The sequence below is a fragment of the Podarcis gaigeae genome (assembly GCF_964106915.1).
Source record: "Podarcis gaigeae genome assembly, chromosome: 10".
NCBI lineage: Eukaryota > Metazoa > Chordata > Lepidosauria > Squamata > Lacertidae > Podarcis > Podarcis gaigeae.
Genome location: NC_139686.1, coordinates 30,719,098 through 30,731,906, shown reverse-complemented (window position 1 = coordinate 30,731,906; position 12,809 = coordinate 30,719,098). Strand labels below are relative to the sequence as shown.

Genomic DNA, 12,809 nt, shown 5'->3' with positions numbered 1-12,809 from the left:
GTTTGGTGTGGGGAATCGACTCTAAAACAGGCATGGGGTGGTGGTGGGGTGGACTGGTGTCTGGAATTCAGAACAGGGAACACAGCACACTGCAACATTTTGTGCCAGGTGTCTCTTGCATATTCAATTTGAAAACAAATTCCAGTAGAAGTGACCTAGTCCCTTTGCAGGGATACATTCACAATACATATTAACCTTAGAAAAACATTTGTAGATGTGGTTATAGCTTGTGTTGTTATTCCTAGAGATTTCCAAACGGATAGAATTGTTAGTCTCTTCTTCGGTTTCAAAACTGCTCTAGGATAAGTTAAGAGCAAACACACATACAAATTTAAACAGAGTAACTACTGCATAAATGTAGTATGAAGTTTTAGTGCCAAATTTGTTTTTTAGAACAAGGGGGAAAGTGTTTATTCTTGCACTGGGTTCCAAAATGTTTATTCCCCGACTTTTAATTACTTTCTTTGAGAAAGTAAACTCACAGACTGTTTATTAGTAAGGGATCAAAGTAACAGACGTAAGCAACATATTGAATGTCTGGAAGGAAGCAATAAAGACTGGTGGGCTCCTGAATTTGAGATTTATCTTACTACGTTTTCCATGAAAAAAAACATTTTAAAAACGGGTGCAAAAACCAAGCTAACAAGGATTAACTATAGGATGCAGCCAAGAAGTAATATAACCAAGAATGTGACCTCCTTACTTGTCTAGCAGCGAAGTTTTGGGGGTTGAGCCCTGAGCCGATTGCCCCAAGGCAGACGGGTAGTGTGGAACCAGAGGGAGAAAGCTTGTAGTTGGGAGAAGGGGAGAAGGGAGAGCAGGGAGCCTCATCCCCAAGGCACCCATCTTGATTGGAGAAAGGCAAAGTCAGCTGAAGAAATAAGTAGCCAATCAGCAGGAGTTGGTTAGTGAAGCAACAGAATGCAAGAAGAGAAAGAGTGACCATGAATGACCAAGATTATGCAAAATTAGTATGATTTTAACCATTAAAAGGATATGTTCCAACAAAGTACACTACTTACTTTGGAAATATGGACTAAAAGGAGACAAGTCAGAACAATCAATTCAATACTTAAAAACCTTTACCCACAGCTAATGCTGCCCTGCTTGTGGAAGTGATAATCTTCAATAAAAGAGATGCAATATTTCTATTTGCTGACAAAATTTTATTTCTTTTCAAGAGATCTACAACTGAGTAACACCTAGAGCAGATGAGGCAAGCAGAAGAATTCAGGCAGGCGAAGAATAAAGAAATCTCATCAGAATAATATCTCGGTTCTTGGGCAATTTAAAGATCTTCCATCCAGTACATTATTGTAAGCACTACTCGACTGACACTAGTATGTCCATCTTTCTTACAAAGCAAGAGAATGAACATCCTCGCATGGAGTATTTTGTTACCAAAAGCTCTTTAGAACCAAACACAAAAAATAAACACTGACTGATTCATTTTCTCAGGTTAACGTCCTTATCTGTCTCTGGTGCACAGTGTCAGCCAGCAAGGTCAGTGTAGAATGCTGAAATTCCTCACTCCCTGAACAGAAGAGAAAGACTGATAGCCCAGGAAGATGGAGGCAGTTTTGGTGAAGTGCTGTTGTTTTCAGCTTGAGGTTGACACTGGCTACTCTGGACAATACAATTCCCTACTGCCTATGTGAGAATCAAGCCATATTTAAGACAGCTTAGGGCTAACTTAGCTTCTGTTTCATGGAAGTGCTATTTATGTAAATGCAAAAATATGAAATAGCCATCAAAGTCCCCTCTTTGAGACCTAACTCTGGGGCTCCCTGAATGCTCCTCATTTCTAGAAATTATATTTCTGAGATATTCTGCTTCAGCTACCTCTATAATAGCCATTGGCTTTGTCATTCTCCAAAAAACAAATAATACAGAAACTTAGTGGTGACAAACAGGGCTTTTGAATTTGGCTGTGTTCTTTACAAGCACGGCTAGGTACAGAACCCCCCCCCCCTATTTCAACAGCCAGAGACCAGGCCAAACAGCAGACAAAAACCAATAAAAGTGGTCTACAAGGGTGCTCCAAGTTTTTAAAGTTGTATACCTGATGCAATACTTGAACACTGAAATTCTTGTCTGCTCACACTAGAAGACTTTAGGGATGACTCTGAGCAAATTTATTTTGTGTAAGATTGTATAGGTATAGAATTTTGAAGGGTCCTTCAGCATTAATAACCTGATACACTTGATTCTACGGCAACTGCAATTTTGGTTGGAATCCTATCAAAAGGAAATGGATCAGGTACCTTCTTTCTGTGGGTAAATTCCTAGCTTTAGGTGATGTCAAAGAAACAGAGTTCTGAGATCTTCTCTTCTTTTAAGTAATTAAACAGAGGACATTATGGTTTTGTTATGTCAGGACCAAACCTACCAGAAGCCAGAAAAGAACAACACTAGGTACCATCTCAACTTGAGGCACTGGTAAAAAGTGTATTACAATGCTGGGTTGATTATTTCTTGTAGTATTAAGAAATGACCCAGTGGTTAAGAGATTAAGTGTTAAGTAAATGAGATACATCTTCTGGCATTAAAAAGCAGAGCAGATACCTTGGGTGGAGGGGGTCCATTGCAAATGGTTACAAAAATAACCAAGTTCTGAAATAATTTGATGGCTCTGAAGTTTCTTACTTGTGTTGACTAGAAGTATGTTTCTTGATTCCAAATGACACATGTCTTAATTCAGAGGAATTGGAAGCAGGACTTTTTAAATGTTTAACTCTGTCCCAGTATGAGATGGCTCAGTTTGTAGAGTGTGAGACTCTTATAGGGTCATGGGTTCAGCCCCAAGTTGGGCAAAATATTCCTGCATTGCAGGAGGCTGGATTAGATGACCCTTGTGGTCCCTTCCAACTCTACAATTCTATGATTCTAATGACTCTTTAGGGAAATATATTGACCAGCAGTCCAGGTTCCAAATAAATCCATACTGTGTTTTTTCTAACCCACTGTGCACTGAGGGTATGGTTGTAGCAATGAGTGTCTGATCCTCAAATCTGTCACCAAAATGAAGCTGAAATTTGGATGGAACTTCTTTGAGAATATGTAAGTTGATTCTCCTCTAATTCAGTAAGTTCAGGGTCCCAGGAAATAGGCGCATACTGCATTGTGAATTCCAAGAGGGTAAAAACAGACAAAGGAACCATAGTTGAGGTCATGGCCTAGACCTGGAACAGCAGCCAGAATTCTGATGCAGATAAAAGGTACCAGCTAGGTTGAGCAAACTAGTGGCACAGGAAATGAGCTGAAATCTCAATGGCAAGCCTGAATCTGACAGCCAGGAAACTCTGGAATACAAGGTCCTTGAGCTGGAAATGGAAAGAGCAGCCCCAAGCTGCAGTCCCCAGAGGAACCAGGGCCTGACTCATTCTCCTTAGTCCAGAGATTTTCAACCTTTTTGAGTCCACAGCTCTTGACCAGCTACAGTCTTTCTGCAGCACCCCTATAGGGCTCAGGAACGCGTCACCCCTTGCCTGAAGAGCTGGCAGCCTCTCACCCTTTTTCAAACACCCTCCTTTGTGGAGTGTTCTCTTAGCTTCCTCTCCTCTCCATTCTTCTTGGGAATCCTCCAGGGAGCCGCAGCCACCCCTGGTCTGTGAGGCACTTCACCTCCTGGTAACCAGCAGCCCCTGGCCAACCCAGAGGCACTATTTGCCTGGGATGCTTGTAGCCAGGGCTGCTGCAACAAACAGCTGTGCAAGCCTTTGGGAGGCAGAGATGCAAGAGGGAGGGAGGGAGGGAGGGAGGGAAGGAAGGAAGGAAGGAAGGAAAGAGGGACAGAAGCCTGTGTTGCCCGCGGCACCCCTGACCATCATTTGAGGCATCCCAGGGTGCCACGGCGCACTGTTTGAAAACCAGTCTTTCAGACCAACACAAGCAGAACATCTGATGGGAGCATATGGAGGGGTGATGGGGTGCTTGGCTCAAGGGCTGCCTCTATAAGGCTCTCCAGTCCTCTGCCAAGTAGGCAGCGCTTGGGAGGGGTAATCAGGGCCAGGATATATATGTGAGGGCTTGGTTAAAACTGAGACTCCATGAGAACAAGCGATCAGCTCTCAGTGACTTGAGCAGGATCCTGACAACTCTGCATCTTATTGCTGTTATTGTTGATCTACATGTATGCTTAATGCCTGCCTTGTAGTGCCTTTTACTTCCCAATGTTTATGCTCTTAGATCTTGATCACAGGTTGGGACTCTACCTGACCTGCTGTCTCCATCATCTTCAGATTACTGATTTATGTGTCCTGTGGAATCTGCTTACTCATAACATGAACTATTGAAGATAAGACCGTCTTCAAAAAATGGAGGTCTTACCCAAAAGTAGAGAACAAAAAGGAACACAAACTTTGGCAAACAGACAATAAAGAGATGGTAAAAAAGAATTTGAGGAGCACTATGTTAAAAGTACAAAGACAAACAACAATAAGTTCTTTAAATACATTAGTAGCAGGAGATCATCTAAAGATATGGTTGGACCCTTGGATGACAAGGGAGTCAAATGTGTGCAAAAGGAGGATGAGAATATTGTGGCAAAGTTAAATTAATTATTTGCATCTGTCTTCACAAACTAACTTTTGCAGAAGGAAAGCCTGAGGAACTTAGGCAGACAGTGGTGATGAGAGATGAAATTGTAAGCCTAATAGACAAAATAAAAGCTGACAAATCACTGGGTCCACATGGCATCCACCTGAGAGTTCTCAAATAACTCAAATGGGAAATTGCAGATCTTCTAACAAAAAAATGTAACTTATTCCTCAGATAAGTTTTCATACTAGAGGACTGGAAAGTAACTAATTTAACACCAATCCAGGAAATTACAGGCCAGTTATCTTAACTATGTCCCAGAAAAACTGGTGGAAAGAATTGTTAAACATAAAACAATCAAGAATATGGAATAATAAGTCTCGCTGAAGTTGAATAAGCATAGTTTCTGGAACGCCAAGTCCTTTCTCACAAAACTATTAGAATTCTTTGAGCGTGTCAACAAACATATAGACAGAGGTGATCCAGCTGACCATGCACTTGGACTTTCAATTTACCCCCGAAAAGGTACCTCATCTAAGACTCCTGAGTAAGCTTAGCAGTCATGGAATAAGAGAGGTCCTCTTTTGGATCAGGAATTGTTTAAGTAGCAGGAAGCAGAATGGGAATAAATGGACAGTTCTTCAAATTAAGAAATGCAGGAAGTGGATCAGTATTGGGACCTGTGCTTTTTGCCCTGTTCATAAATGATCTAGAGTTAGGGGTAATCCATGGCAGAAGATACTAAATTGTTCAGGGTCATTAAAAAGACCAAAAGGACCACTAGAAGCTGAGTGAACGGACTGTAAAAAAGCAAATGCAATTCTGTGTTAACAAGTATAAAGTGATGCATGTTGGGTGAAAACCTTAATTTCACATACACACGCTTGGGGTCTGAACTGTGAATGACTGACTAGGAATGAGACCTTAGGATCATAGTGGATAGCAGGGTGAAGAGGTTGACTCAGTGTTTGGCAGCTTAGGTTCAGGCTATCTGAAAGACCATATTCCCTCATATGAATATGATGGGGCTCGCCATTAAGATTTCAGCCCCGTGTCACCCTCACAAGCATGCTTTGTGGGAATGAAGGAAAGGGCCTTCTCAGTCGCTTATCCCAGACTCCTGAGCTCCCTTCCTAGAGAAGTCAGGCTGACTTCCCCCTTGCTGTCCTTCTGCTGGCAGGTGAAGACAGTTCTATTTCAACAGGCCTTTGGGAACCAACTATTTTTTGAGGAAAGGGCTGTTGCATGTATTAAAAGTATTGTCTCATCATTGTTGTACTTTTTAATTTGGCACTCAAGTCTTAGCAAAACCATCCAGTAACTTTTAGGGGCAAATGTTGGAAATGTACAATACATTCAGAATAAAAAGTTACCGTATTTTTTGCCCTATAAGACACACTTTTTCCCCTCCAAAAATGAAGGGGAAATCTGTGTGCGTCCTATGGGGCGAATACAGGCTTTCGCTGAAACTTGGAGAGCGAGAGGGGTCGGTGCGCACTGACCCCTCTCGCTCCCCAGGCTTCAGGAAGCTATCAGCAAGCCTGGGGAGCCATGCAGGAGTTCCCACAGGGCTCCCCATGCTGCGGGTAGCAGCCTGCCGCCCAGCGGGCGGGGCGTCCTGAAGCAGAGCGCCCCTCGCACCGGGCAGACATCCGCAGCGTGGGGAGCCCTGCGGGAGTTCCTGCAGGGCTCCCCACGCTGCGGATAGCAGCCTGCTGCCCGGCACGCAGGGCGCCCCGCGCGCCGGGCAGACATCGGCCAGCCCCACAAGCTCGGGGGACAGCGGGGAGGCGCACCGCTGCCATACCGCTGTTCCCCGACCTGGTTTGGAGGCTGGCGCTGGGGAGAAGCGTGCCGCCATACCGCTGTTCCCCAACCAGGTTTGGTTCCCCCGACCTGGTTTTGGGGGGGAAACAAAGGGAATTTTTTTTACAAACACATGATTGAGGACTCTCCTGAAGTGTTTTTCCAGAACAGTAATAATTACTCCAAAGATCACCCATGTGTTCAGTTCACCCCATTTCTTCTCATTTGCCCCAAACAAGCATTTTTTTCTCTCCTCAAAGTCTTAAAATAAAACAATATCTTTAAGTTGCAATGCTGAAATCTGATGGGATGTTAAAATTACATCTGGAATAAGATGCAGATTTTTACAAGCAAAATGTGTCTTACCTTTTCAAAGTAAGGCCCACTATCTGGGGCTCCCATGTCTTTGGAATTAGGAGGACGAAAACCTGGCCGACTCTTTCTCATAATGTCATTAAAATCCCCGAGATTCATCCCTCGTTTATCCACATCAAATTTCTTATCTTGGAGACCACCTGAAAGGAAAAAGTGGGAAGTGGAAGCATTCATATGAGTGGCTGTTATAGGTTTGCGGCAACACTTCATAAATTACTAAATGAAGTATTTTCCACTTATACTCATATACTACAATAACTACAAAAATTCCTTAGCGGCCTTATTATAAATGTATTAAATACATTTTTAGCCTACCCTTCATCATATGATCTAATGTTCAGCTATAATAATTCCTATAAAATCAAAGGAGCAGGTAAGAACACATTATGTCTTTGCAAAGACTCAGGCAAACAAGTAGGCCTTTACCTGCTGCTGAAACACCAGACATATTGGTGCCAGTTATACTTCCAAGGCAATGGCATTCCATAACCCGGGGGGGGGGGGGGGCGGACCTCGGAATATACTTGTCCTGATGGTGGGATGTGCAGGGAGGGCCTAGTTCCTATATAAAGGGACAATGATTACTGTATTTACTCGAATCTAATGCTCACTTTTTTGGCCAAATTACGTTGCAAAAATTAAGGTGCGCATTAGATTTGATGGGACATTCACATTTGCCAGAAAATCCTTTTTTTGGTTTCAAGGTTTTGAAAATTGAGGTGCAAATTAGATTCAATGGCATATAAGACTTGAGTAAATACGGCATTTCAGATATTTGGGTCTCAAGTCATTTAGGGCTTTGTAGGTGAATAATGGTACCTTAAATTCCATCTGGAAGCATACAGGCAGCGAATGCAGATATTTCAGAATCAGAGTTTATGTGATATGAGCTAACATTCTGACAGAATGTATTCTGCATTACTGTCACTTCCAGACCATCTTCAAAGGTGTGCCCATGTACAGCGTAGTAGAATCTAAATGGAATATTACTAGGGGGTGGGTAACCCTGGCAGGATATCTGTCCAGAAACAGACATAGCTGGCAAACCAGTAAGAGTAAAAAAAGGCACTCGCACACTGGAGGCCCAAGGACTTGAGGGGCACAAAATGTGCTAGACCAGTGTCTAGAGGCAGCAATGGGGGCAAATAAAAGAAGGCTGAATCCTGACACACACACACCCTAACTTTGCAACTGCTGTTTGTGGGTGCGTTCACCTACCCAATTCCCAGACCCAAGAACCGGGGCTTTTATCTTGTCAGGATTCAGCCTTCTTTTATTTCCCCCCATTGCTGCCTCTAGAAACTGGTCTAGCACATAGCCTCACCTGACTTGAAATGAAAATGAGAAACAGAGCTGGATATCATCAGCAGACTGCTGACACTGCAATCATGCTGGGAAACATCATTTTCTGAATACGTCCCCCAGTGGCTACAAATAGACATTAAAGCACATGAGGGGCAAGATGGAACTTTGCAGGACCCCATGCCTGCATGGGGCTAAGCATAAGTCCTCTATAACTACTTTCTAGAATGAGTTCTGACAATTTAGGTAAGTTATCAGTCTGTTTCTCCTTCAAGTGGTTATAATTTTACAGAGCTCTGTCATGACAATCTTCTCTAAGACGGGGAAGCTTCATTTAGTTAAGCTGTTGACAGAAAAAAAACTATTATTCCACCCACTCAGACAAGCAACATCCTAAAAGCATCACTACCTGGCAGTCCTGCTGATCTTGAGGCCTGCAAGTTTCCCCAGTACTGAGCAAGAGAGAAACATTAGCTGTGGTTTACTGACTGCCTTTCAGGCCACAGACCCTCTTCCCAAGACCCTGAATACTGTCTGTGCTAGCTAGTATAGAGAAGGTAGATGGGAGAGGCCAGCAAACCCAACTGCACATCACTGCCTTACAGCCCAGCTGACTGTGAGGCTTGTATTTGTTAAAGGGAAATAGTAATTTATGTTGTTGTAATTTTGCTTGTTTACCTTGAGATAATTTTTTATTTGTTTATGGGTCTCATTTATATACAAATTTTTTATATTGTTTTTCTGTTTATTTTCATTTGCTCCCTGCTCTGGGAATGAAAACATTCAATGAAGAGTAGGCTATAAATACTGTAAAAAAACACACACAAAAACCTCCCTTCATACTACCACTAAGCAAATCAGTTTTTCTTTCTCCACAGTAGGTCTTTGACATTTTCTCTAGAAGTCCATGAATCATTATGTACTATTCAACAGAATGAAACCCAGTTATCACAAACGGACTTTGTGCAAGGACGGTCTGTTTATTAATGCACTCAGTAACCAGACTTAGTCCCTTCCCATTATCCTAGCTCAAACTTTCATTCTTTCATTGTCATCAGCTACACACCAAATTATATAAAAGGTCCTTAAGCTGTTCTAAAATCATTTTGCAAAAGGCCACATACTGCTTTATTATACTGTTTTCAAAGCCAAGCACTTCAGCCTCATGAACCAAATCAGTTTTTCTTATTGCCATATTAGGTACACACCTACTGATAAGTCCATTTTACTGCCCGGAGTGTCTTCAGTTTGATTCTGGAAAAGAAAGAGAAAAAACACTAGAAAGTATTATGCTGTTCAATATAAAATCCAGTATTTTTTTGGGGGGGGGCATGCATTTTATAAATTAAAGAGGTGAATTGGCAGGCTTAAAAATAGCATACTGAACTAACCTTGAGCATAGCCTTTTCTAATTGCTGGTAGTGATGTGTGTCCAAAAATACAGCCAGAAATGTATGAACCAATAGCACAGAGAAACAGAGAGAAAAATAGCTGGACAGCTGCTCTGGACACAAACCTCTCTATCCTGACATTTCTGTGGTCAAGGGATTATATTCTGAGAACAGCAGCCAGAATGTTACTTCATCCTCAAGATGCATCTAGTCTTAAAATGTGCTGCCAAGTAATCCTTGTGTTGGCAGTATGGGACAGGATGTTCCCGTAACTCTGGAAAGGTGCAACTATTTAACCCAGTGAGCTGGAGTTTGGATTGACATGGTATTTGCTACCAAACCCTTGGTGACTCTCAGGAGTAACATAAGCATTATCACAGCACTACAATAGCTTCCCTCCTAATTGGCTATTAAAAAAAATACGCCATATGCCAAGCAGTGTGTTCTACAACTCCCCTCCCCCATAAAGTCCAGCACAGAAACTTGTCTGTGTTCTCCTCACTTACAGTAGCTTAGAATGTATACATAATACACTCTGTGTTTGATCTAAATTTATATTACACACTGCTTTCAACTGGATTGCACCTATAAAACACTATATATATATAAATAACTAAATAAATAATTGAGGACCCTGGGCCAAATTTAACTATCCGATTTCACTAGCAGAAGCCAGTGCAAAGGTTCCCACAAATCCTTTCTGGAGGGTTGGGCAATGTCCCGGAGAAGCCCATAGGTGGAGAAAAGATATTGCTCCATCAGTGCAAGCATTTCTGCTTGCCCACAGAACTATCTCCTTAGTGTTTTTTTGAATTCCACCCTGTATCTCATCCAGAAGGCAAAGGCTTCCCAGCTTGGTCACCTGTAGACAATACTTATTCATGGAGGTGCCTAGGACAGATAGCTGTTTGTAGTCTGTTAAATACGGGTCAGTAAACAGTTTATATAAAACATAATTATGACATTTTAAAAGCCTTACTAGTAATCCCATATTTGACATCTGATCAGATAAAGAATTCATCCACGAATCACTGCTTCCTCCTTTTAACGAACACTAAAGCAAAGAAACAATTTATCAGTTTATTTCACCATGCAGTGACTAAGAATGAAAGCTTAAAAAAGCAATTCCCTGTTTCAAGTATCAAATGTCATAAATAAACCCAGTAAGCTTTAGACATCCTGCTCAAGCCTTGGTTCTCTCTTCTTTAGTGAAAGGGCCTACCTTACAGTGGGGGCTGGTTAGGAAGGTTTATTAAAATACTAAGCAGATTTACCAAACACTGTTACTATTATTCCTTGGAAACTTAAGGTATACAGAATTAAGCATTTTCTCACCTTAATCTGTGGTTTCTTTCCTCCTTGTCCCCAGTTTGTTGAATTATGGGAGGAACTGCTTCCCTGAGAGCCTGCTGTGTTCCAGACTCCTCCTTCCTCCTCTTCTTCCCAGCTGGAATGCCTCGTTCCTGATACTGGCCCATCATTATCCCCCCAACCATCTTGAGGTGGTTTGGAACCTTCGATGGGGAGGAAAACATTGTCAAAAGCTAATCACAATTATTAACTCGCTTGCCTTTATTATACCACATGGCAAAATCAAGGGGTTACAGCAGAGAACCTCAACCTTTATGGCCCTGGGGCACATTTGCAAGTTTAAGAAACTGCTGTCAACACAAAAAAATGCCTATGTTATAGAAGAAGAAATGACAATGGTCAGAACCTTACTCCCCAAATAGGAAGAACACCTACACACCACAAAACAAAACATGAACATACAGGCAATGCCCTCAAAAAAGGCAAAAAAATCAGAAGATTGTGAAGGGCAGGCTGCCTTAGTGAGCCCATGGGAGCCACAATGGAGACAGCAAAGTTATTCCCCCCACCTCAGTATTTGCTGAGAAGTTAAGTCTCCTTGTATTCAATACGAGTTAGTTCAAAGATGTGTGCATAGGATAATAGCCTTAATGTTTTCTGATTTGGAATAAAGGAGACGAACAAAAAGACACCAAATATCACAAGACATAGGTCTGGGTGTTAATGAACAGAAATAGTTTTCAGTTTCATATTCTACAGCAGCAGTTATAAAAACTGTGGGTTTTTTTTCCAAGTAAAATATTCCTTTAGCTGCATTAATAAAGGAGAACCTCTTTTCTACAGAAATGTAATACTACATGAAAGGAGAATGGTCAGAAGCTTGCAAGTAGCCACAAAGAAACCCTAGAACAGGGGTGAACAACATGGTTCCCTCCAGATACTGCTTGGAAGTCCAACAATATCTGTACAGCACCATGTTGCATGCATCTGCACTAGAAAACTGCCCTTACTACTAGTGACTAGATATCAAGGTAATGGCTAATTTGCAGTCTAATTCTGCTTAATGTCATGCAAATATAGAGGTATGATACTGGCACTGTAACTTTTAAAAGCCCCCAATAGTATTACTGTATTAATAATTTCATCCACTAGAGATTTCTTTTATACTACACTTGTCTTAAAGCTTAAACTTTTGTGTTCCAATTAATGCACTAATGAGGATTCAAAATCCTGTAAGATGCCCTTCAATAGCAAACTTGAAATACAACACTAAGCTGATACGTAACCCTAAAAGTTCAGCTTCCTAGAGTTGGAAAAACTCACCTATATATATGCACAAAATAAAATTTGTAACTTCTGACCACCCAAGGGCATTACTTTTCAAGAAACCATAAAGTGGTAGCTGTCATGCTCCCCTCATTTCCTCACATGTAACAATATAGCCTTTAGACTTTGTTTTAGCGAGATCGGTATTTTGTTGAAAGAACAAAGTTTTGTGACAAAGTGCATTAGAATGATAGGTTTCAACTACCCCACCATGCTAGCAGAAGCTAGCACAAGGACTCTTGCTAGTGCAAAGGGCGTCCCCCCCCCCAATTCTCCTCCCCTGGGCCTCCTTCAATTCCGCCTCTGGAGGGTTGGGTGAATCCCCAGAACACTGAGCATGGAGGGGAGATAGTTCCTTCAGGCAGGCAAAAATGATTGTGCTGATGGAATGATCTCCTTAGTGCTACGTTAAATTCAACCCAGTAATTCTAACATAGTAAATAATTTTATACCTGTACACTATAAATTAGTAGGAGTGCAGCCACCTATATTAATAACTACTGTATTGGCCCAAATATAAGCCACACCCAAAATAAGCCGCACCTTTATAATGTGGGGGGAATACCCAAATATAGGCTGCTCCATTCCTCACTGCTCCTGATTGCATACTTTTTTGGGGGAGCCATGCTGCGTTCCTGGTGGCCCTTCCCCCTCCTTGCTCTCTCCCTTCCCAGCCTTGGGGGAGAGGAAGGGGATTATGCTCCTGGCTGCATACCGTAAGGTTGCAAATATAAGCCACACTTTAACTTTTCATGGTCG

General features: G+C 41.9%; 1 protein-coding gene across 22 annotated transcripts in view; it reads right to left on the bottom strand.

The window, feature by feature from the left end:
* The window catches only part of TNRC6B (trinucleotide repeat containing adaptor 6B), a 97,389-nt gene that overhangs the window by 25,593 nt on the left and 58,987 nt on the right, over positions 1-12,809 (bottom strand). For 13 of the 22 annotated variants that reach the window (XM_083701750.1, XM_083701769.1, XM_083701749.1 and 10 more), the window contains 5 exons: positions 10,749-10,927; positions 10,393-10,467; positions 9,231-9,276; positions 6,712-6,860; positions 704-871 (listed from right to left, as the gene is read on the bottom strand). In XM_083701750.1, coding sequence (XP_083557876.1) covers positions 704-871; positions 6,712-6,860; positions 9,231-9,276; positions 10,393-10,467; positions 10,749-10,927 — 617 coding nt within the window. The remainder of the gene's footprint in view (positions 1-703; positions 872-6,711; positions 6,861-9,230; positions 9,277-10,392; positions 10,468-10,748; positions 10,928-12,809) is intronic. The other 9 variants (XM_083701758.1, XM_083701761.1, XM_083701760.1 and 6 more) reach the window with 1 other exon arrangement.